Source organism: Schistocerca piceifrons, chromosome 7 (assembly GCF_021461385.2).
Source record: "Schistocerca piceifrons isolate TAMUIC-IGC-003096 chromosome 7, iqSchPice1.1, whole genome shotgun sequence".
In the NCBI taxonomy this organism is placed as follows: domain Eukaryota; kingdom Metazoa; phylum Arthropoda; class Insecta; order Orthoptera; family Acrididae; genus Schistocerca; species Schistocerca piceifrons.
Genome location: NC_060144.1, coordinates 493,840,969 through 493,867,540, shown reverse-complemented (window position 1 = coordinate 493,867,540; position 26,572 = coordinate 493,840,969). Strand labels below are relative to the sequence as shown.

General features: G+C 38.9%; 1 protein-coding gene across 1 annotated transcript in view; it reads left to right on the top strand.

Moving 5' to 3' along the window:
* Positions 1 to 12,270: 12,270 nt before the first annotated feature.
* LOC124805009 (glycosylated lysosomal membrane protein-like) overlaps positions 12,271 to 26,572 on the top strand; it is a 61,632-nt gene continuing 47,330 nt past the window's right edge. The window contains exons 1-4 of the mRNA XM_047265409.1: positions 12,271 to 12,793; positions 12,865 to 13,125; positions 13,627 to 13,827; positions 25,801 to 26,031. Of these exons, the coding sequence (XP_047121365.1) occupies positions 12,695 to 12,793; positions 12,865 to 13,125; positions 13,627 to 13,827; positions 25,801 to 26,031 (792 nt within the window). The 5' untranslated portion in view covers positions 12,271 to 12,694. The remainder of the gene's footprint in view (positions 12,794 to 12,864; positions 13,126 to 13,626; positions 13,828 to 25,800; positions 26,032 to 26,572) is intronic.

The following is a 26,572-nucleotide window of genomic DNA, read 5'->3' as shown; positions in this document are numbered from 1 at the left end:
TTTGTACTTGAGGCTTTATCTAGAATTTATTGAAAAAAGGGTTCACACTACCACTGGGAGATCTATACACACAGAAACTGATTAATTTCTTGGTGATGTTAAGCCTTGTTTGTTAAATAGCTGATATTTCAAACTGTTTGTTTTCACTTACTGTTCTGAGTTCATGTCTTGATTTTAACTGTGTTCCTTTTCTGATATAAATGCATGAACCTCCACCCCCTGAAGTAGTTCTGCAGTAAGAGTTTGCCTTTTCATACAATGATAATACTACATGTTGGATTTCTGTGTCTACACCAGTGCTCAGTAATACAAACTACTGTGCAGAATGAAATTTTCACTCTGCAGCGGAGTGTACGCTGATATGAAACGTCCTGGCAGATTAAAACTGTGTGCCGGACTGAGACTCGAACTCGGGACCTTTGCCTTTCGCGGGCAAGTGCTCTACCAACTGAGCTCCCCTCCACGACTCATGCCCCGTCCTCACAGCTCTACTTCTGCCAGTACTTCGCCTCCTACGTTCCAAACATTTGTTTCAGAATTTTTAAACTGCTGGAAATACTCTTTAGGCAGGGGAACCAATTGTCTGGACTTATCCTAAAAAAGACCTACTTTTCCTACCTATGACAACAGGTATTTGACCATGTGTGGCCTGAGATCCACCCCCTATACATTCATGAATCAGCTGTACCAATCTTCCCTTCCCAGTCCTGTTTACGTGTAGGCCATGCCTAGTGAAACCCCATCTGTTGATAGTCTGAACAGGCGTCAGAGAAACATGAGCAAAGTTGGCTGTCCTCAGAGCCATCTGTAACCCCACATTGATTCGCCTCACAGCTCAGGCAAGGTGTGGTCGATCATAACGCCGGAACAGCTCAACAATGAGTATGTTGGTGCCATGAGTCAGGGAAGCTATCTTGTCCAGGTCACAATCTATGTCATACGCCCCATCCCTGTCCAAGTTGTTTAGCGCCCCACCCACTATCACTACGTGGTCTTCTTTTGTAATGCCCTTATATAAAGACCCTAGGTCCTCTATCACATGACTTAGCCCCGCATTTGGCTTGAAGATACTGGTGGCCTGGTATGCTGCCCCTAAACTTTCCTGTTACTGACCTACACCTCGCTAAGTAGTTCATATTTCTATACTACTAGTGGAACACTACTCACCTTGTTCTGTTAATACTGTTGCAACAAATCCATTTCATGGCGAATTTCTGTGGTAGCATTGCATAATGTCTCTCGCAACACATAAGAATTTTAAACACTCAAAACTGTGTTTCTTAATGGTGAAATCTGTGCATTTGTTTCTGCAGATATTTCACTTTTTAATACTGGGAACTGTCTGCATTTTCCATCTGCAGTTGGTTCAACACTCTCTTTGATTGACTGTATTTCAGGATCAGATCTAATGCTGATATCAGTATTGTGCATTTGAATAGCTTATATCTCCGTTTTCATAGAACTCATGGATTTGCCAAGCTCTGTTGTTCTACCACTTTGTTGATTCAAGACAGCTAAATTTGGTTCCAATATGCCTTCCAATTTGTAATGTAATTTTTAATTCACTCATCTGACTAGTAAAATAAGCTTTCAGTTTATTCATATTATTACTAAAATTCTGCTCCATTTTCATACTGTTTTATTTTAAATGACTTGTGAAATGAATGTGTAGAACCCCATACTAGATTAGAAGATATTCATACGTATTTCCAGTCATGTTGCTCATGTGGTCACACATGTTCCATAAAATTTGCGTTATTTTGGTCTCAAAGGTTCTTGCACCTCTGATACACTCTGATCTGCTACCCCACACTCGGGCTCATGAGTTTCACATTCCGTTACCACGTCCATTGTAGGTAGAGTGACTGGTTCTGACTTTTTTCTGTTTTAGTCATCTACCCCACTAACTCCTATGTATTTAATTACAGGTGTCGCCTGTTGTTAATCAGGTGAACCATCCATGTGTGCATCTACATTGTTCCCATCTGTTGTGTAACCATTCAACTCCATTTTGAATTCTGTTACTACTTTCTTATCACAGTTTCAGTTCTGATTTTGGCACTTTTTCCAGCCTTGCTGTTACGTAAATGCATTCAAATAAACTTTTTTGCAACGTTTTGGAGAAATTTTCTTTAATTTTTATAGAAGTTCACATCCTTAGACTTAACCAAAATCTAACACAAACGCAAGTTATGTAAACATACACCTTTCTGTGAAACCGATTTGCAACGAAATTTTTTGTTATTTCAAGGTACGTGACTGGACTTTTGCTAAACATATATCAGTTTATGCAATTAAAATTTAGGCAAGTCCTGTCATGGGAAGCTATGTATGGCTGGAATTTTATTTGTTACATCACTGTTTATGCAGCAGAGATTTTGCTAAGTCCTGTCATGGGAAAGGCATTTGTTACGATTTTATGGAAGTTCAGTTTGTGCTTTTTAGTGGAAACATCCTGTATGCCATCACTTCAAGTTGCTTATATGAAAGTTATTATACAACTAATATTTTTTGACCAGTTTATCTTATAATTGTTTGATGTATAAGCTAACATCGTTTAAATGCACTGTAGAGGACAAGGGGTTATTTTTAGGAAATATGGTGCGAAACTGTGATTTAGTGTCTATCAGTGCGCAATGCGCCAGCCTCACAGCAGATGGCAGACAAAGGCCGGCCAGCGCGTTATGCAGGTGACACAGTTTTGCAATGCGCGTCGGTATGTGAGTACGTGTGCGGCAGCCATCAACAGCCAGAATGCAGCATTAGCAGAATTACGCAGGCGCGGGCCGCGTGTGGCGCGGTTGCGTTAGCCAACTCATCGAGAAAGTTCTAATAAACATGGCACCGCGTAACTGGCGGATTCAGCAGTGGTCTGCACTATTTAAGGGCATGACAGGTGGGCGTCAGCATCGGTTCGACCGATTGGGCGTTTGGTCGCTATTACATCGTCGACATCAGTGATGTCCCCGAGGACCGACCGGCAGAGGGCGTTGCCTGCTGCTGCACCGGCGACTGCGGCGTCGTCACGAGCTGCAGCATCTGCAGGAGGCGAGCTAGGCCGGGCCATGTGCTTCTAACCTCCTACCGCCTGCACAGCCACTGACCGAGCATGGCGTCGTGTTCCCCGGACTGCACACATCAGCATGTGTCCACCATGACACGAGCGGTGGGGCTGAGCTACCAGAAAATGTATTGGAATAACCAACAATAAAGAGGAAAATTGCTAAAAACAACCACCTTCTTCTACCCAGCCAGGCCCTACAACCCCGACCATGTCACCCACTCCGGTCATCCTATGACAGCACTAAGTATGGTCAGACGCTAGAATAATGAACTCTTAAAGATAAGTGGTTAATTTTGTAACAAATGTTAATTAAGTTAATATTATGCCATAAAATAGTTAAATAGTGCCCACTCTAACTTATCTATTGAAGTTTTCACTTTTCCAAACCTATTTTTCGAAGAGACAACACATTTTGTAGGTGCTGGTTTTCGCCGTTTCCAGATGCTGGTTTCCACATACTTGAGATATTTGAGTAAGTATTAGTGCAGAATTTAAATTGTTTTTGGTCCATATACATAAAGTAGAGCCTTGTCTACTTTGGGAATTAAAGATTTAAAGTTGTATCTTTTATTTATTTTTAAAATGCAAAAGGTCCATATCGCATTTATGCAATTTTAGGCCTAATTTTTCGAATGTACAAGTTTAGCGATTTAACTTAAGTTTAAGCGCATTACGTTTCTATGTTAATAGTCCAAATACATATGAAAGCCCTACATAACTTTATTGTCTCCTGAGATCTGGAGATAACAGAACATTATTGTTATTTTTGGGTAAATTTCATAAATATATTTGTGAACAACCATGAGTGCAAAGTGTTTGATCTGCTGGAGGAAATTTAGTTATGTGGTTCTATGCAGCTGTCATAACAGGTGGTTTCATTGGGGCGAAATCTAGTGGTATGGGAACTGGGGAAGTAAATGAGACTCTTATACAGTATTGCAGAGTATGTTCAAGGGACAAAAAAATAGCTGAATGTGGAGGGAAGATTAGAGCTCTTAAGGTTGAACTGGAGAGTGCTAGGGAGGATCTGATGAGGTTAAGAGAGGAGAAGAGTGAAGGCAAGTGGGAAGTGGTAGAAAGGTACATGTGCCTCAGTTTCATCATTGGCACAAAAAACAGATTTGCCTTGCTACCTCAGTTAAGTAAGGAAGAGGCTCAAGTAGATGTAGGTGTAGCGAATACCAACAAACTTTCATTAAGAAATCAACTGTTTCAAAAAAATGTGTTGGAGGAAAGTTCTGTTGCTAGGTAGTAGCCATGTGAGAAGTATGAGTCACATTTTGCAAGAAAAATTAGGTGACATGTACCAGGTCACAAACTTTTTGAAGCCCAGTGCATGTCTTATCCAAGTGCTAGAGGATGTAGCATCCTTGTGCAAGGGCTGTACAAAGGAGGATTATGTTGTGATGGTGGGTGGAGCAGGAAACACTACTGATAGGGATCAGTGCTGCAATTTTGAAAGCGACCTGGTAAAAATAGCTTCTACAATGAACTATACAAATGTTAGTTTGGTGCCTGCTTTCATGTGGAATGATCAGCTCCCACTGAACAGCTCTGTAAGGACGATCAATGCAGAGTTGAATCAGGTGCTTTGGATTGCTGCTGGGTCAGACATGGGTTTGGTTCCTGTTGATGCTATTGGTAAGTGGAATTTCACAAGGCATGGCCCACACCTTAGTAGGTAAGGAATGGGTAAATTGGCTGGGTTGATAGAAAAATCCTTAAGGTATGGGAGGCACTGAACCTCTGGGAGTACCACATTTTTAGGCTCAGATCATTTCCAGCAATACAATACCGAAAAGATTCAAACATAATGAGAAGCTCCAACAGGCAAGTACTAAAGATTTTAATATATCACAAGATTCTTGTAAAAGTATAGTGTAATGTAATGCTAGTATATTACAAAGTAGATGAACGTCTTGTTTGCTTGGAAGATTTAGAAACAGAGAATGCAATAGATGTACTGTGCCTGTCTATCATATAACCACAGATTTGGAAAAGTTAAATGTAAGCAGATATAAGCTTTCAGCATATATAAGTAGAGACAATATGGAAAAAGGAGGAGTTGTCATATATGCTGAAAGTTATCATAGTGTGAAAAATTTAGAAACTAAAAAAATTTTGTATAGAGCAAATATAGAAGCATGTGCATGTAAGCTTAAACTAAATAATGGTAATTTTATAGTTGTAACTATGTATATATCACCATTGGGAAAATTTCAAATATTTCTGAAAATCTTGGAGTCCTTGTTGTGCTATCTGTCAGGCAGAGCGAAGCAAATTATTATTTGCAGCGAATCCATTGTAGATTTCCTAAAAGAATCTGATAGGAAGAATGATCTTGAAGTATTACTCAGTTCTTTCAATTTAACATCACTTATTGATTTTCCTACTCAGATAGTACAAGAATGTAGCACACTGATAGGTCAAGATAAATTTAATCAAATAAACATTTATTCTGTAAAGAATGGTCTTTCTGATCATGACGCCCAGCAAGTAACAGTAATGTCATAGCTCCATACAATAATGCAAAATAGTTCTCCAAGATGGTGCTTTCAACTGATAATTTGACGATTTAACGATCGCAAATGCAATGCAAGGCTTTTAGCAGACAGAACTTGTAGCAATTAGTCTGGGATGAAGAGTACTGGGAACCTGATACTAACTTAAAATAGAGCTTATTTTTGAAAACACTTTCCCTAATAAAACAGTGAAGTATAATTGCAAGTAACAATGTGAAAACCATGGCTAACTAAAACGATAAAAATATCTTGTAAATGTAAAATGGAAGCGTATCTAACAGCAAGAAAGAGTAATGACCCAGAAACAGTCAAATATTATAAAAGCTACCGCACTATCTTAAGAAAAGTTATTAAGAAAGGTACAGGCAGGAGCATGTGTATTACATCTGAGATTAGCAACTCTGATAATAAAATTAAAACAATTGTTGAAATGTAAACAGGGCAACCAAGAGCACAGCAAGACTGTATTTCAATTAAACTGAAAGAAAAGTTTATTAACAAAAAGTCAGAGGTTGAAAATATTTTAATAATCATTTTAAATGTTATGGGGACAATAGGATCCAGATATTCATTGGAAATGTAAAGCTTTGCATGGAAGAGGCAATACCTATGCAATTTGATAAACCTGAAGTTCTACCCACCTCTCCTTCTGAAGTTGGGAATGTAAAAAACTCACTCAAAAGTAAAAGCTTGCAAGAAATTTATGGCATCTGCAACGAAGTGCTAAAAGCTTGTTACCAAAGAATAACTAGGATTCTCAGCCATATATGTAACAGTTCTCTGCATAGACTGAAATATGCTACTGTTAAAGCATTGCATACAAAGGGGGAAATGTCTGATGACAACATCTACTGGCATGTCTTACTTTTGGCAGCTTTGTCCAAAATTCTTGAAAAAGTATTGTATTCAAGAATAAAATCATATATTTGTGCAAATAAGTTACTTAAGTTACTTGGTTTTCAGAAAGGCTTTTCAACAGAAAATGCTATATATGCTTTCACTGATCAAATACGAAATGTTTTGAATGAATAACTGAACACTGCCAGTTGGGGGTTTCTCTGATCTCTCAAAGGTTTTTCATTGTGTAGATCATGGAATTCTTTTAGATAAGCTTAAGTATTATGGCGTATGTGGGCAGGGTACGAATGATTATTTAACTAGAAGAGTACAAAAGATTGAAATAAACGGTTCACATAATGTGTAAAAATCAGCAATTCATTCTACTCAATAGATGAATTTTTAGATATGAATTAGTAAGCTTAAAAAAAGATGATAGGTGGATTGTTGTTGAACAATTGAGGTTATCGACTTTCAGTTCTTAAGTAACTGATGGATGCAAGGACTTAATCATAAAATTCACGCTCTATTACAACAAGACTGTGTTCTAATCATAAAACAGTCCACCCCTGGTAGCTGATTGGTCAGTGAGGCGGAATGTCATACCTAATTGGCCAGGTTCGATTCCTGGCTGGGTCGGAGATTTTCTCCGCTCAGGGACTGGGTGCTGTGTTGTCAGTAACATCATCATTTCATCCCCATTGACACGCAAGTCGCCAAAGTGGCGTCAACTCGAAAGACTTGCACCAGGCGAATGGTCTACCCGATGGGAGGCCCTAGCCACACAGCATTTCCATGATCTTAAAACTGCCTAACATCAGTATCATTCTGATACCATTGTTTTGATACTGTGAGCACAGCCATCCACTGATCAGTTAATATTTCTGATGCATAAAAGGAGATAATTGTGTCTTATTTTATTAATCCTCTGAAATAAATACTATGTCTAGAGTCTTATGGTTGCCAAGCTCTGAAGGAGATAATTTAATTTTAATTATTCCTGAAATTTATTGTGAATTTAAAGCAAATTTATTAACTGAGTTTTATATTGAAAACTCTAAGATAAAAGCAATCCTTATTGATTCTAACACTATCTTCTGACAACTATTTTTAAACTGTTTTGTGTAATGAGTTATTGAAAATTATTAACTGGATTGCCAACTTTCAATGAGCAAAATTTACACTTACCGTTATTAACTGAATTGTAGACTTTCAATCAGCAAAATTTATGTGAACAAATGGAAAAGTTACAGCAAGTAATGTATAGTGTCTGAATTTATCCAGTTTGAATGATCTACATTGTTAGCATTGTATTGTGAAATACTAAATTTTGAAAATGTTATTACAATTCTAAAGACTTTAGTTTTTATATATGGCATTATTTGTATTAAAATGACGAAGGATCTGTGCAGAACAGTGCTGGAATGGTGAAATAACAGTCTGATCACTGTTACTAGTAACCTACAATGTTCAATTACTTGTTATTTCACTTTAACATATGATGACAAACTGGATCAATTTAAGCTATATGCATTGGTTACCTTTACATGTCCATTTGCAGACATAAATTTTGCTAGCAGAAAGTTCACAATCCAGTTAATAATTTTTAATACTTCATTACATAAAACTATTTAAAGATAGTTGCCAGAACATGATATTCAAATCCAGTGGCTTACTTCCATCTTAGAATGTTGAGTATAAGGCTCATTTCATCGATTTGCTTCTAAATTCTCAGTAACTTTCAATATTAATTAAAATTAAACTAGCTCCTTCAGAGCTTCATGACTGTAAGAATCTAGAGATATTTCTTTTACAGACTTAATGAGGTAAGACACAATCATCTCCTTTTCTGTGCATGCAGTATAAGGTGATCAATGGATAGGTGTACTCAAAATATCAAAACAATAGTATCACAATGATGCTGATGGGAGGCAGTGTTATGACCAAACCGTGTTTTTGTAATAACATGCGAATTTTACAATAGAGCTCCTGCATCTTTCAGTTACCTCAGAAATGCTGGGCAATCACTTTAACTGTTCAACAACAATCCATCTAGTATGCACATGGTTCAGTTCATAAGTAAAGGTGATAATAAGATCGTTATTTGCACAAATAAATACAATGGGAATACTCCACTGATAAGGCGAATCTTTTGTGTACATTGACAACTTTTGCGTAGGCTAAAAACTAAGATCTATGTTACAGTCAAGGACACACACCAGAGCTACACAGTTTGCAGCTAAAGCATTAGATTTTGCATGAAGTGGCCGATGACAGGAAACAATTGCTTTCGTAATTCAATGTACACCTTTTGACCATACTTAGTGCATTTAAACGATGTTAACATAGCAAACAAGCAAGTATAACACTAATTAGTCTTAGAAGCACAAATTGAATTTATATGAAATCGTAAGGGTCCAGTCACAAACAAAAGTAACCTGTATTTTTTACACCAAGGCCTAAATACTTACATAAGTTAATCCCAGCTACTAACATTTAAAACAACCAGCTCTCTTGAGGCTGAAGTAACTAATGTGGGTGGTATTACATCAGTATAAACACATACCATTAAATTTATTGGTGTTCCTCTGGACAAAAATCTTAGTTAGGTAGACCAAATTAATTCTGTATGGCCGAAAATAAGTGTACCTTGTACTTGATAAGCCAGTTGGCAAAAATAATTTCAAGTCAAACATTGAAAGTTGCATATTGTGGAAAAATTTAGGCATTTCTTAATTATGGTATTGAACTGTGGGGCTGTGCAGCACACCTACATCAGAATAATTCTTGTTATTATAGGAAAGGGAAGTGATGTTAATGCATGGACTGAGATCCAGAGAGTACTGTCATGGAACATTCATCCAACATAAATATCTGACAATAAATTCGTCATATTTGTACAAGCTTGTAGCGACCCGCAGCTGCCTACCATGTGTGTGTGTGTGTGTGTGTGTGTGTGTGTGTGTGTGTGTGTGTGTGTGTGTTAGTCCGCGAGTGTCAAATTTTCGCCTATCCGTCAGAAGTTCCGTGCACGCCGCCAGAGGCACTGGGTTTATTCGTATGAAGCTCGGATCATTTATTCTTTGTTTTTGTTAATTATCCTATGTTTTTATCTCTCTCTCTCTCTCTCTCTCTCTCTCTCTCTCTCTCTCTCTCTAATGTGTGTTCCTTTCATATGTGTTTAGTAACGCTAGCAACCAAGAGCTCACTGACCTCGACCAGTCTATTGCACATTACTAGAATCGTGAGCTTTGTATTTTAGCACCGCACGCAAAAATGAAGTTCCATCGTTTAGTTTAACATATTCTGGTGTATGCAGAATTTCTTTTGCAGGCATGGCAGCGTGCATAGTTGCCGTTCTCCTGTAAGCAGAAAGCACATCTAGCGGACATTTTGGTGCGCAGTGTAGCTGTTTTACTATCGGCATGGCAGAATCACAGGACCTAATTAATTTCCATTGCGGCTAAATCGGTGAATAATTGCCGTTCTCCCGTCAGCCGACAGCATATCTGGCGGCCAGTTTGGAGCACAGTGTAGCTTTTTTATAATGGCACGGCAGAGTGACAGAATGTAACTCTTTTACACTGCTGCTAAAATTTATTGTATTTTTTGTGAATAGTAGAAATAAATTAAACAAGTGTTGTGATTTGCATAATTATTACACTAGAAGTAAGACAGAAGACAAAATTAAAAATAACTGACAATAGCCTTTATATTAATGGGCCAATATTATTTAACAAGCTACCACATACTCTGAAAACTTGTGAAGGAAAGTTGTTCCACAGAGAATTAAAAGCTTCCTAATAACTGCTTTTAGTGAATTCTAAGCTACAGGACCCCTGTTGCAATATACAGTATACCATATTACTTATATTAATGTGAATACATGTACCATTACTATATATATAATTTGTATTACTTTATTACTTAGTCTATGTATGACGTTCGCAAAAGTCATAAGCTTATGCTAAAGATGTAAATAACTAAAAAAACAAAAAACTGAATCCTGCTTCACTGTATCTCTGGAGTACTGATGTTACGGTCAATGTAGGACTGCTTGCGAGTGACACATGTCCATACCATACGACCAAATGAGAACGATATTTGGATGAAATATATTGAGTACTGTCATCAGGCACTATCTCCCGTTCGCAAATACTCAAAACCCGACACCTATTTTCACGAAGCAGTGCCGTTTCACCTGGTCGGAAGTGTAGCATTTATTCACATATACCGTTCCACGGATTTCGTCAGGATAATGAACCCTGAAGGTCTCTTCCGTTTATATGGTTTGTATGGAATACGCGTTCTTGTCGATTCTATTCCTTTCCAGTGATTAACATTGTTCATTCTTGAGAAGAAAAAGGATGCTTTTAGCCTTTTCCTAACTACTTTACGAAAGGAACTATTATCTGTATTCAGCCAGTGATACAAAAATATCTCATTTTCGTTGATCGGGGTTACGTTAGGTACTTTTTTATGTTAAGGCCCGTCCACACGTTACGATCTGTCTGCGCAAATGTCTGCGCACATCACATCTGCGCAGACAGATCGTTGCGTGTGGACAGAAGATTTGCACCAACCTGAGGTGTGTGCAAACCTGGAAGTTGGAGTTGGAGGTTTGAGCGAAACCTCTCAAATCTGTGGGTTCAAACCACATCTGCGCAGACAAGTTGGAGCGTGTGGACAGGAGATCGCCGCAAATCTGGCGCGAAACAGCTGTTTGCTCAGTCTAGTGTTTGCGTGCACAGGGCATTAAATTGGCTGATACTCGTCAGTGTTCTCAAGAGTTTGTAAGTGAATTCATTGAAATATGTAGAAACCACCCATGTTTGTGGAAGATTAAAAGTAAAGAATATAGTGACCGAGACAAAAAGACTGCAGCATACAATGCGCTAATTGAGTTATCCAAAGTTCAGAAATCTAGATCTGGTGTAGGAGTAGATCAAGTATACCAGCCAACGTTATGGTATTTTGATCTGCTTGGCTTTCTTAGTGATCAAGAAACACCAAGACCAAGCAGGAGTACAATTGAAGATGAAATTGGAGTGTCAATGTTACCGCCAGCCGTTCATGAGGAGAAATTGCCCTTCTTATACAAGTATTTTTTCTCATAATATGAAGGGTTACAAGCTTTAAGAGATAATTATAAGTTTCGACATCCATCCGCAAATAATTTCGCCAGTCGTTAGGTTCGTCCTGCAACTCTCTCAGTAAATTTACGTGAGAAAACTGCTTTCGCTTTAGCAGCCACTGTCTACACCATTTTGCCCGCTTTCTCTGTTTCCTGCGGTTGGTCTGAATGTTTTTTGCAACACAAGTTGCGAACACAGGCCACAACAGAACTTCCTCCATTTCTATATTTCAAAATAACTGAATTAAATGTTTGACGTTTACGGGGAGCGTAGTCGCTTGCCACTGATATTTCTTTTCTACACCGACAGATGGCGGGCGAGTAGTAGATTGGGGTTTGTGTCGTGTGAACACACCACATTTGCAGCGATCTTTTGCATGTACAGACATCTGCACCGATGTCTGCGCAGACAGATCGTTGCGTGTGGACCGGGCTCACCGATGTCTGCGCAGACAGATCGTTGCGTGTGGACCGGGCTTTACCGAAGTCAGCTACAAAATAGTTATGATTATTACTTCTTGCAGCGTATGAAGATCTTTAATGTAGTAAAAAAACTGAGAAATGTTCACAATGTAACCATATGTAAAATTAATTTGCGTTGTGAATGTACGACTCATTGCATTTCATAACCATCCATCGTGCAAAATGATCGATAGAACACATAACCAACTAATTAACCAACTTCGATGGGAACATATGAAATCTGTGATGAATACTTTTGTTTATTCAATGGTACCACCACTCGTAGTGATTGTATGGATTTGCCAGTATTAAATGTATTTGTAAAGATAAAGAAGGCAGGTATTATTTTGAAGTTAGTACTTCAGACTTAACTAAGTTTGAATTCAGAGAAACAGACATACTGAATGCGCTTTCCAGATTTCTTGTGCGGCTGCGTCTTCGGAGCATCTTTGAGCTCGGGGTGACAGCGGAGACGAGAGACAGTGCGAGACTTTATTTATTCATACATGAGCGTGAAGGCCAAGGTTCTTCAGGGGAGAAGTCATTGATTAGTAGGCCGTAGTTTGGCCTAGCATGAATGTGACGTCAGCTACTATTTGGTGGAGTATGGGAATCATGTGAAGGTGCGTCATCGGCGGCCACAACTTCCAGTCAAACAAGAAAGCGTCCGTGAAGATGGCTGTTCACAGTTTACATTTTGTTTTGAAGTTACTTACTGTTATTTTACTAACAGCTGCACCATGCCTGCCGTTGGGAGACGGACTGGAAAGAAGGGTATGTGTGATAACTGAAGAGTATTCAGTTACTTCGTTATCGCTATCTCATTTCAATGCCTTTTCTTTCAGATTTCTTCAGAATTGAATCCACATTGCACATTGGCACAATGCAATACTTCGCATTATTCTGTTGTGTATGTTAAAGCAGAAGGTCCAAATGATACATTACACTATGTGTGGGATCTTACTGCGAAGCCTTCTGTTTTACTGGCACTTACAGACAAGGATTCAAATCTCACGATTGACTGGAGGGGTTTCATTGATGGCGAAGATGGATCTTTAACGTTTTCCACGGATCCGTTGTATAGTTTTGGAATCATCATCGACAAGGTTTGAAAAATTTATTTATCTTGCCCTGTTCGCATTAGGACAATGTACCGCCAAGCTCTCTATTTGAAATGCTGCCTGAACTTTACTTATTAGACTAGTTTCGTATATTTGGGAAAATGCGGGAGCGGGGTTTGCCGAGGCCCAGTTTTTGTTGATCAGGGAAATAAAAAATTCAATCTGCAATTGAAAATTGTTTCAGTGCATGATGAATAAAGAATAGCAGAGGGAAGTAACTAATTCTTCTTACGATACAATTGTTGCACCACAATGATAGCTTTACTTCAGAGAGTAAAATAATGGCTTGAATTTATGAATGAAAAGTTTAACTATCATAAACATATAATCTGTTCTTTAATGGAGCTAACCACATGCATTAAAATGTAATGTTATACCATATAGAAGCAATAACAAGAAAGATATTTTTGAAGCATTATTACATAGGTTTTTAATTTCTATGAGATTTATGGACATAAGATTTCTTGGAATTTTCTTCAAATATAGGTGTGGGAATTCAACGATGTCAATGACACTGGTATGTTCCGTGCTGATATGAACAGTTCATACATAAAGGAACTGGACACACAGTTCTTCAATTGGAACAGAACCCAGTTTAGAGAAGAAGAAAAATCTATGGTTTTAACTGCAGAAGCCAATGGTTACAATGATTCAGTAGTCACAAAAAATGGAACATTGAGAGTAGAGGTATGTTTATTTGTAGTAACCAGTGGCAGCATTATTAAATGCTTTGTGTAAAATTTAGGCTTTCAGAATTAAATTGTAAATGGTAAATCCTATAATTGTTATGCAACATGTTCTTTCGTAGGCATTTAACCAGAATAGTAAGCAAAACACTGAATGCTGTGGGTCATTGGGATTACCTGAAGCTGTAATTGCAGCATCAACAACTTGCAACCAAACTCTCAATTTTCCTACTGATGTAGATCATAGGCTATGCTACAGATCATTATATCAGTGCAGCTGAGATTTCTTGTTTTTACTTGTTGATTCTAACCCAAAAATTTTGTCACCTGTCAGCATAATCTATACCTCGGGCTTTGGTACAGATCATACTATTGCAAGAAACTGCAACACAAAAAGTAATACAAACAAAAAGGCATTGTTTTGTTTCCTTTCTGCACATGTATGAGGTCACTCACAGGAGCGTCATTAAACCCTGGGACAAAGCTGATATCTCTAGATTCAGCTGACCCAGCTGTTGGACAATATTGGATAATCCGAAACACTTGTAGTGAATACAGTGAATGTGAATTCAAAGATATGGTGACATATTGATCTGTGGTGTAGCCTGATGTCATGAATGACAGATTTTATCCATTTTTGTTACAAAAGCTAAAACTGCAAGGTAAACTCAGAAAATTTATGTTGGGTTAAGGACTAGTCTTCAAGTATTTTCATGCTTATTAAGTACACAGACTATACATAAACTTCAGGAAATGTAAGAGTTCACTTTGCAACTTTTACATTTTATTTGTGCTATGGTTGTGGATTGTCCCTTGTAGCAGGGCCTACTGTAACAGCATTCAGTGATTTTTCTCGTTTTGTGTATTTCTTAAAATAGGGTGCCCCAGCCAGTAGTTGATCACCACCCAGTAGTTGGTCAGTTTCACTCTAATCTTTAAATTATAAGAGTTGGCAGCACTGACACTTTTAAAAATGCAAGAGCATATAAAGAACATATGTTGGCAAACCTATTTCGGGTCGACAGAAGCATCCGATCCCACGCGTCGGCTTTGACCCGTGACGTAAGGGTGTTGTCGTGTGTGACGTCATGACGGCGCGGAGTTTGGTTTGAGTGTGGCTGTCTCCAGTTCTGTTTTATCTTATTTTATTTACTTTTCTGATCTGTTCGTTCTATCTCGAGATTTTTTTTTTTTTAATTGAAAAACACTTATTACTTATTTTAATTATCTGTTTCCTCCAATTTCTGTTTTAGTTTATTACATTTATCTTTCTGATCTGTTCGTTCTATCCCGTGAGATTAGTGTTTTTGTTTTTTTTAAAAAAAAAAGGTCAGCTACTGAAGCATCTTTATCTTCTATGGGTTGCAGGGGTTACGACCCCTGGGGAGGTGGGTGGGTATTCAAGCATGGCTGTCTTCACTTACACGTAGCTATGCAAAGCGTCTAAATTTGTTTATATTTAGTTTGCCCCCCACCCAAAACACCCTATTTGCCGCGCTTGTCCCGTTGGTGTCATTAGGCTTCTTGTGGAAAGTGTGTGTGTTTGTTTTTGTTTCCGCCATATTTGTGGCGTCATGAGTCAAAGCAGATGGGCGGGATCGGACGCTTCCGTATTTCCCCTATTTCTTCTATTGTTACAACAATTGGAGGGAACTGATAGCTTTGAGAAAATCTTTCCTTTTGTGCTGTGCTGAGGAGTGGAGTGCCAGGGCGTCTAGACTAATTGTAAGGTAGGTTACAGTGATACAGATATTTATTGACACAAGTACTAAATACTGAAATATGATGAACTGTGTTAACAGATAACTCATTATGAATGATCTATCATTCACCATAAAGGAAGTGTAAATTATTGCTTAAGTCTTCTTTAAGGGGGGGATGTCAACTACTGGAGTGCATGAAAGCATATTTTCCAGTAGTTGGTCATAATGATCAATTACTGGTAATTTTTAGAATGTTCTCACAAAGAGTTGCTTTTAGCCATAGACCAAGTAGGCATTCCTTTCTTCTGTCCCATATTGATGGAAATGTGAAATTTATATGGCTTCCAGTAGTTGATCGGGGTGATCATCTACTGGTTTACATATGATCAACCAACAAGTATTGATGCATACAGATAAAATTTTTATCAGTCATTAGTTTCATCCCTCTATTTACAGGAGTGAAATCTGCAGACTGAATTAATAAATGGCTCCAAAAGAAAAGTCGAAAAAAGAATTTTTTAAGTATTCTGAGGAAGACTTAACAATGTGCAGTAGAAGCAGTTCAAGCGGGTGGCAGTAGTATGAGGAAAGCTGCAAAACATTTTGGTATCCCATTTAGTACGCTAAATAACAAAATTAAAGGAAAAGTACCTATGTAGCGTAAGATGAGACCAAGTTCAGTTTTGACAGAGGCTGAAGAGAATTTATTGGTTAGCTGGATCCATGCCAACGCTAAAAAAGGCTTTCCAATAAAGCGAAGGACGCTGTATGAAACTGTGAGTGACATTGTTTTGGCAGATGGAAGACCTACACCATTCAAAGATGGAAGGCCTGGTGAAAAATGGTTTAAGTCATTCATGAGACGTCACCCTGATGTATCAGAACAGCATGCTGAGAGCATAAATACTGCCAGAGCAGCTGTTACTGAGGAAAATATCAGGCAGTGGTTCAATGAACTTCATCAGCATCTTCAGCAGGGTAATAATTTGGACATTTTAAATGAACCAAAAAGAATTTATAATGCAGATGAAACAGGATGTTAAACATGTCCTAAAACTGGGAAAGTTCTGGGTCCAATTTCTTTTGACAATCTGTATGAAGTCAAAAGTGGCAATGAAAAGGAGGCCATTACTGTAATGGCAAATTTCAATGCTGTTGGAGACACTGTACCCCCAATGGTCGTATTTCCACTTCAGAAATCAAGGGACATATCTGAGAATTTGAACAGTGAATGGGGCATTGGGCGATCAAAAAAAGGCTGGATGACAGGAGCCCTCTACTTTGAATACATTGCCAACATTTTCCTTCCATGGCTGAAGAAAGAGAGAGTCAAATTTCCTGTTATTTTATTGGTAGATGGGCACAAATCTCATACATCATATAAAGTTGCTAAGTTTTGTGCCGACAATGGGATAATACAATTTGCATTGTATCCAAATGCGACTCATGTGCTTCAACCATCTGATGTGGCAATATTTCGTCCCCTGAAATCTGGATGGAGAGATGCTGTATATAATTGGAAATGCAAAACTGGTAACAAAGTTGTAACAAAAACTGTATTTGGCCCATTGCTTGAGACCGTTTTCAATGAAAAGGCTACTCCTGAAACAGTGAAAAATGGTTTCAGGAAGTGTGGTCTTTTCCCTTATGATCCTGATGCAGTGGACTATGTTAGTTGTATGTCCAACAAATCTAGACATTTTGCACCTGCTATAACGTGTGGTAATGCAATAAAACCATCATCATTTGGTGTTGAACATCTTTTGCATTTTGAATCTCTAATGAAAAGAGGTAGAGCAGAAGAATTCCGTGCAGCAGAGAAAAATGGATGGGAAGGTGATCCAGGAGCAGAAAAACTGTTTCAGGTTTGGCGTAAAATTCGTGCTACTTGTAAATCACCTTCAACAAATAAAACTACAGATGCTAACATGCTATCTCTGCATTTGTGTAGTACAGAAAAATCCATCCCTACATCAGAAAATCCAGCAGGAGATCCTCAAGTGTCTACTAACAGCAAAATATCTTGTGACTCAGAAGATGAATCATCCACATGTCATAATGAAAAGTCAGGAGATAGACTCAGTACAAGAAAATGACAGTTCAGGTCCTCCTCAGCCCTCTTCACATCCAGTCAACCCTGAAGCACACACTCCAAAACGCCGTTCATCCCAATCATCTCAGAAAAACAGAATCAGTCCACATTTTGCTAATCATATTACTTGGCCTACTGACTCCCCTATAAAGGCTGGAAGGAAAAGAGAGTACATACCATATGCGACATCCAAACAGTGGCTAGACTGGAACAAATCAAAGGAAGAACTGAAAGCCAACACAGAAGCTGCCAAACGAGCTAGAATAGAACAACGTAAAATGGCAAAACAGACGAATGAGAAAAAAAGAAAAGGAAGGAAACTGTTTCCAGAGGCTGAGAAGGAAAAACCACCAAAAAAAGAAACCTGTAAGAAAAGACAGTTCAGAGTCAGAACCCTCCAGTGATGAATGGAGCCCTCGTGAAGACACATCAGAAAATGAGTCTGACTGTAATAAAAACCTTGCTACCACTGAGAAGAGGCATGACATTGGAAGGCCTGCATTCAAAGGAGGAGATTTTGCTTTGATCTTGTTTCCAGGCCAAAAGAATAATAAGTATAAATTTCTGTGCACTGTTCAGAGTTACCACAGAAGAGGACACTGAGATAATGGGTTTGAAAAGCTGCGATGAAAGAAATACACTGTTCGAGACTGATGAAGATGATATAAGCACTGTTCACTCTTCACAGATTTTAGCAATACTTCCAGAACCCTCTATTATCTCTACAGGAGGCAGGCTGCGTTAAAAGTTTCAACGTCCTGTTGATATTGGAAAACTGGAATGAAACTGAGCAGACTTGTGTATAGTCTATTGTTGTGTGTAGGCTACTATGTTATATTGTTTTATTTCATTGAAAAAAAATTGTTCAATATGTTAATCATTCATGTAAGTGTGTTAAAATTAAGTTCCCAGATGTAATTATCAATTTAATGTCAGATGATTTGCATATTGATCAACTACTGGACTATGGGCGATCATTTTGTGGAACTGTATGATCAACTATTGGTAATTTCTGACCACTGTAACTGAAATTCAGAAAATGTAGGGAATAAGCATTTCAAGGTTAATTGTATGTATGTCATTCTTTACAGGAAACTTTTCTCTGTGATATGTGTTGTTATCAACTTACTCCTTCAAGTAGATGTTCTATAAAAAATATAAATGTAAACTCAAATTGTTAATCGATCAACTATTGGCGGTATCACCCTATGTGACATAAATATATAGTGGGGGGGGGGGGGGGGCTGCTGGATTAGTGCTAGAATTTCTGCTATTTACAGGTGTCGCATTGAATTATTTTAACTTTTAGCGGTAATTTTCATTAGTACTAATGGGACCACAGTGTAAGCATAAGACACACATTTTGTGCTATACTTAACTTTGATTCAATTAAATAGAAAAGTAAAATAGAAAAACACAGTAATTCATGTAGTTTATTTATTGAAGAGGGAATAACTGAAGTGCCAGATACCAGTGCTGTGGCTGGTTGTTCAGTGGGTTGGCCGAAGCGTCCGATCCCACCCGTCAGCTCTGACCCGCGACGTAAGGCTGTTGTGGTGTGAGACGCCATGATGGTGTGAAATTTAGTTTGTGAGAGTGGCGTGTTTGTAGGTGTCGTTTTGGTGTGATCAGTGGTGCTCTCTGGTGATGTGTTTGTGGGTAGCGTGTTACGTGGGTTATAGGGTTCATTTGCGTGGTAGCATTGCACATGTGTGATATCGGTAGTGACTGTGCTTTCAGCAGAATATTTTTCAGTGAGTTAACGATTTTGGTTCTGTTATGTCAATGTTGTAGTTTTTTCTGTTTGTCATGTGTGAATTTTGGTAGATGTCTTTTTTTATGTCTTTGGTAGGTATGGATATGACTGACAAGGTCAACAGTTTTCGGTTGTCGGCGATAATGGGGGACAGTGCGCTGTCTCTAATAAAATTTCTTCAGCTCTTCGGATTTTTGGGTGAAGTCGTGAAGTGTTCAGCGTCGTGAAGAAATGAGGCTTACTAAAGTTCTAGCGTCTCGGGCCAGGGATATGGAGGTGTCGTAAGGATAACAGGTCAAGGGAAGTGTTCTGTTCCAGTTTTGTTGGTTTGTTGTGTTTTTTGAGGTAGAGATGATTGTGGACGTGGTTGTAGTTTTGGGTTTTGTGGTTTGGTGTCGGTAGTTTCTGTTGAACTATATAGGTGAAGGGAAGTGTTAGATTCGAATGTGTGGTTGTGGCTGTGGGTGCTCAGTATTGGGAGTTGCTGTTGAGCTATATAGGTCAAGGGAAGTGTCCAGTTCCAGAGGATATTGTGTTTAGTGGAATTTGGGGAGTTTTGTGTTGTCAGTTTTTTGTGATTTGGTATGGTGGTGTGTGTCCAAATTTGTTTATATTTACTTTATCCCCATCCAAAAACCTCCAGTTTCCCACACTTGTCCTGTTAGTTTCATTTCATTTTTTGTGGTGCGAGTGTGTTGGTTTTTCAATGTATTTTCGTGTTTGTGGTCATGTTTACGTAATGACACCATAGGCGCCATATTGGAGTTTTAGCATATGGTCGTTTCTGCTCACAAATGTGTCGGAGACAAAATGTCATACCATACACAGTATATATAGAACCCAAGATAATGTTTAGTGTGAACAAATACATCTGTGAGAAAGTAGCAGTTGCAGAAGAACAGTTTCAACAAAATCTAAGTGTCAGCAGGGTAAGTTTTCAGATGACAAAATAAATCTGTGTGTCTTGTCAAAGTATAAAATGCTGAGGTGCAAACCGTAGATTGGCATACTTATGTCATACACATAAAGTGAATGTCCAAGACATGTCAAAAAACCAAATATAGGAAATGACCTATATCACAACACAAACTATTCAGAGTGAACAAAATTCACTTGTGAATGCACCCATATATCATGAACTCCATAAAACAAATACCACCAAAGGACAACTATCTAACTCATGGGAATGTCCTAATGCAATTGGATACATAAAAGAAAACCACTCAACAAGCAGCAGCAGTACACTCATAAAAAGTATTGTGTATGCAAGCTTTCGAAGCCAGTGGCTCCCTCTGGCAGAAGGGTTGAAGGGGAAGGAAGAGGGGTGAAGGAAAAGGACTGGTGAGTTTTAGGAAAAAGTGTAAAGTTTGGAAAAGTCACCCAGAATCCTGGGTGGGGGGGGGGGGGGGGGTGGGGTCTTAGTGGGTGGGATCAGTTTCCCCTGACCTGGGGTTCTGGGTGAGTTTCCCAAAATCTACCCCTTTTCCTAAACCTCACCATTCCTATTCCTTCTCCCCTCTTCCTTGAGTTTAAAACCTGCCGGAAGAAGCTGCTGGCTCCAAAACCTTGGGTATGTAATATTTTGTTTATGAGCATTCTTCTGGTGTCACTTGGTGAGTAGTTTTTTATCTATCCAATTACGTTGTTTTCAAAAATTTTCATGTAATTGTAGTATATTATTAATATACCGTGTGGTTATAATTAAAGTTTCCCTATGTAACACGTTATAACATGGAAACTAATTACCATATGATGTCCAAACGTGGTAGCATTAATGTCAAGGAACTGGGGAAGAGAAACAATTAATCAGTTAAATTGAAACACTTTTGATGTGTGCGAATGGTACATGATACAGTTAGATAGTGGTATCATTACTGCTACAAAAGGTGCTCAACATGGCGACCATAAATGTCCAGAAGTGCCCAAAAGTGCAGGATTGCATTCTGCACAGCAGAACGAAGCATATCCGTACATATGCTGGCTGTCTCTTCATATGCTGCACTTCAGATCAGCACGTGTGAATGTTCCCCTGGTAAACCCTGTCCTTCAGGTAGCCCCACAACCAGAAATCAAAGGAGTGCCTGCCAAGCATTTGGAAATAACTTAAGAGCGATGTTCAGTGGGGCCCCACCTTCCACAAAAACTGTCAAGTTCAATGTGTGTCTCCTGTAGATCCAGTATAACATGCTGGTGAAGCATATCGCAATAATGCTGGCCAGTCACACTGTACATCTTTGGTCCTAGAGAGCCAACCTGTTCAAAACTGAATGGGCAAATGGTGAACGCAGCTGTGTAGCCACACTACACAGTGACACATTCACTGTAAAGAGGAACTTCATGTACAATGACTGGAGGTAAGGTCTCCACACTTGCCAGTTGCGTGTGTCCACCTCACCGTCAGAGAAAATTGAGGTTCGTCTGTCTATAGTATGGTCCAGGGCCAGCCCTGAACAACTTCAATCATTGCGAGAAAGTGGAGAGCGAAGTCAGCATGTCACTGTGTGTCCTGTGGTGCAACTGCTATACGATATGGATCTTGTACGGGTACCATTTGAGGATGGTTTGAAGCACCTCCATACAATGGACCATGGAATGTTCAACTGTCATGACACAGCACACGCACTGCCTTACAATCAGGAATTGTGCACAGCATTGTGTACTATAGCAACAGCGATTTCATTAACCATCTGTGGTGCAACTGGTTGTCGGCCTCTTTCTGGAGCAAAGCCCAGTTCTCCAGTTGATTTGAACTTGATCATACTCCACACAGCATGTGGAGCAAGAGGACCCTTCCATAATCCTTCCAGCTGGCTGTATTCTCGAAGTGCAGCTGCAGCATTACTGTTGTACTGATAATACAGCTACACCAATAACACCCTGTCTCCTTTTTTCCGTGCTCATGAAGACATGTCAAAGTGCACTGCAGGTGTGAGAGACTATGGATAACAATGACTGGTCACGACACCTAGTGGCTATAGTTGGAACTGGAGGGTGGTGCTGTGACACATAGAAATCATGCACTGCATACTCTGGACATTAATGCTACTCAGTTTGGTACTAATGCGGTAATTGGTTTCTGTGTTATAATGTGTTAAATAGGGAAAGTTCAATTTACACCCCCCCCCCCCCCCCTGTACATCCACATAACATACAGTATCTGTAGACCCTGTAATACATGATCAGTAATATCAGAGGTGAATAAATCATATGTATCCAGTGTTGTACCAAAGAACTAGATACTAATGGAGAATCGTGCATGATGGGGAAATTGATCCTGAGATGCTCAGCCAACAGGTAATACTACTGAAGGACCTTCATCATTGTTACTGCATCGTCATACATTGCACGTACCATGACGTATTAGTGAATTGCTTTGTCAGAACAAATACAAAACAAAAATTAAATGTCCAGTCACCAACAGTGTGCTGAACTAACAATTCGAAATCCAGAAACAAATCTGTAGCCCATAACCACTGACAGTACAGTAAATTGCTAAGGAAGCTCCAAACACACAATCCCAATATGAAGTCTATAAATAACATAGTGGAGATACTATGTTGCACAGATAGGTATAACAGACTGCCAAAGGTTTTAGCCAAACAGACCTTCATCCAAATAGAAACACACGCATACACACGACCAGTCTCTGGCTGGCCAAGGCCAGAATAATGTCATTATTTCATCCTGGATTTTCCATTGTTTACTAATATATGCTTAACAGACAAACCTTAAAAGGTTATCACCACTATAGTAGCCTAACCCACAGCACACTGGTTTGTGGGAATGGCTGCTGGAAGATCTTGAGTTTTACAGAATTGATGTGTAAGGTAGTGATTGCAGCGTGTAGCAATGATTGTGGTATACATAATGTGGTAAGGTGTCAAGTAATCGGCTATAAGTGGAGTTGACCATAATAGTGTTTTTTAGAATGTTTTTTGTGTGGGTTCCGCCATTATTGTTCTGGCGCACTTGGTCGTAATACGTGAAAAATGTGGGATAGGGCAATTGCTTTAGATGCTGTAGTCCAACATTGGACCAGATACACATTAGGTGTTAATGATCATCATCATTTACAGGGGTGGTGTCACCACACAGCTGTGCAGATGTTTTCAAGTTATGGTAATAACCATGGTACACTGGGGTATGAACTGCAGCAAGGTCATTAAATCGGTCTTCTCCAATGCACTAATAGTGTGTCCATTGGGGTATAGTAAGTCAAGAGTCTCAGTTACTTTTGACCCTCATTCAGCAAAACTGACGTCGGCAAACAGGACATCTGGCTCATTGGAATACTTACAAAACATGGTATGGGGAGAGGATGCTTTACACTGAAGCCACTGAATATGGAACCATTGCACCCTGGTATTTTGTGTCGACACTTTACGGTTATACATTTCTAAATGTACTATGGACATGAAATCATTCCTTGTCATCAGTATAGTGGTGAAGGGTTGTTGTTTACATGTAGTGATGATGATTCATCCAGTCAGAGGGTGTGTGTATGTTCGGGTGAAATTTCCTGTTCTTCACGATGATACCGAAGTCCTGGTCACGTGCTAGATATGAATGCCCACTGACTATGAATTTATGGGCGATTACTTCCGGTGTGAAGTCTGCATACAGAACCATGAATTGACACAGTAAGGCCATTTTTTGATTCAGGTTTTGCTTGCCACATTGATCACAGTACATAATCAGTCATATTGTTTGGACCTTGTGTTTAATGTAATGCATGACACACTATCCAATTTCTTGCAGTCCTTGGAATGCTTCTCCTTCACTCCATACATACATACATACATACATACATGGTAGCTCTCTTGGTACATATGTCGCGTATTCTGAGGCAGCATGTCCCATCCGCGGGCTCTCAGCCTTTCGTTGATGTAAATCTTTCATGTTCCCATTTACCCTTCTCTTCTGTGGGGTTGGCTGCAGCATTTTTGATGTTATAGAGGTCACATTTATGGCAGGAATCACTTACAGGGGGATGAAATGACAGATTAAATCTTGTATTAAATATCTGACCAAACATGTAGTAAGAGACCTGATCATCATGCTCAGCTTCATATAAATGGTATAACTGCCCCATGCTTAGGTCTGGTGACTAATACTTCTGATCCACTGTTTCATTTATTCGTGCAGAATGACTCAGATATGTTGGAAACTGTTCTATGAAGTTCTCCAGTGCAACCATATTTGATAATGGTGTTTTGTTTTAAGCAGGGCATGTGCCTTGCTTATCGATGGGTGGCATCCGGTGCTGCATTTTGTGCAAAAGAACCCTTGTAATCCTACCATCTGATATCTGCAAAATGTTCTTAAAGAACTTTTTACACACCTTCGTGTCCACTCCCTCTACATTCTAGAAATGGTATAGGCGTGTTGTTACTCATCATGACTCTGTAGTACCAAAGGAATATGCACAGGCTGTAGGGACTAACTTCACCATAGCAAAAATGTATGCCGACCAAAAGTCGAAACTACCTAATACATAGAAAAAGTCAAATATATGTTGCTGGTGTTCAGGTGAAAAATGTCGACCACATGCCTTCTGACACGCACATGCTCAGAGAGTGGGACATTTCTTTGGCACTAAATTTCCCTTCACATTAATGTATTCTTCCGCTTTCGATCGCTTTTCTTTTCGAATGTTCCATGCTCACGGGTGTGCATTCCAGACTCATTTTATTCCTCATTGCAGTGCAATTATGGTACCAGTACTGATTCCCCTCTGATACGTCCATGGTTGACGTAGTGGGGGTGGTATCCTTTGATGTACTGGGTAGACTGGGCTCTGCTAACATGACAAGTAACTTGTCCACTGTACCACATGCACGCTGGTTGAATCGGCCAGGTGCACATTCCACGTCTGGGGCATTGGTTGTAGTGTCCGATCCAAATAGATCTGAAATTTACACACACACACGCGTGCGCGCGCGCGCGCACACACACACACGTGCACACAAAAGTTCTTTGTGTATTGAGAAACTCAAGTTTTTAATGGAAAATTCAGAAAGTTTTTGGTGGTAGTTGTGTGCAGTAAGTTCTTGAATTATCTGATATCTGTGTGGATTCAGTGCATGCTACTTGTGGTTTGTCAAGCTCTGCATACCAGAATCATATGAAAAATATGCTTTTGCACTAGAAATCATTGTAACTAAAAAAGTTTGACCTTCTGTAACATTCAAAGGACAAAAAAGTAATTTTTGCAGCATTTGTTAGGAAGGCAGAACCTTGGGCTTCACATTGTATTGTACATTATAAATAAAGTAGAAATGTGATTGCAGATGATTTTTAACTCAAAAATTGATAGATTTTTCTGTTGCTTGTTGTTTTTATGTGGTTGTAAGATATGTAAATTCCAATTAAATGAATGTAAATGACTTTACAGTAATTATGAATTATTTGTTCTTACTCTAGGTAGAAGTATTTGGCTTCAATGACCACAGTGAGAATTTACCTCACCTTTTACACACTTCAAACACCACTCAGGTGGATATGGTATTTGACAGACTATCCACTGATCCATCTTTTAACAATTCTCGATTTGCTGTAGAATTTGTCATTGTCAGTCAAGATCAGCGTAATGGCACTATGATTGTCGATGTCAGAAAGAGCCTAGATGATGAACACACACCAGGTGTTTTCACCGTAAGTAAAGGTTTCGTCTTTTAATATTTGTTTTAATTTACAGATTAACACTCAATTTTGAATATCCTGCAATTCATAAATATCTTTCATTTTGCTTATCAGTTTTCATCAGGTCAGTATTGCCAGAGCATGTCTATAAATGACCAGGTAGTTTTTTTTTATATTCCTTAGTTGAAGGTGAATTAACTGTAAAATGCCCCAGTCTCATCATTACTTCAAAGCTTTGAATGATTCTGTTTCTCTTCCTTTACTGTTTCTACTAAGCAGGCATACAGGAGCTAGAATAATAAGTTTCTTTAGTATTTTTTCCATATTAATGCAACTTTCCTGTGAGTTATTTGAGCTCACAATAAAAAAAAGACAAGCTGTTCCACTTGGGAACTGCGGAAGGTACATTAGCTTATTTGTTTTAGTTGTAAATATTTGTCATGTATTATTGTTTTTCTGACGTGTTCTACATCCTAGAGGACCTCACTATGGATCAATTGGAATGAAAGTAAATGTAATGTTATGTAATCTGAAAACTACCTTCAGATTTACC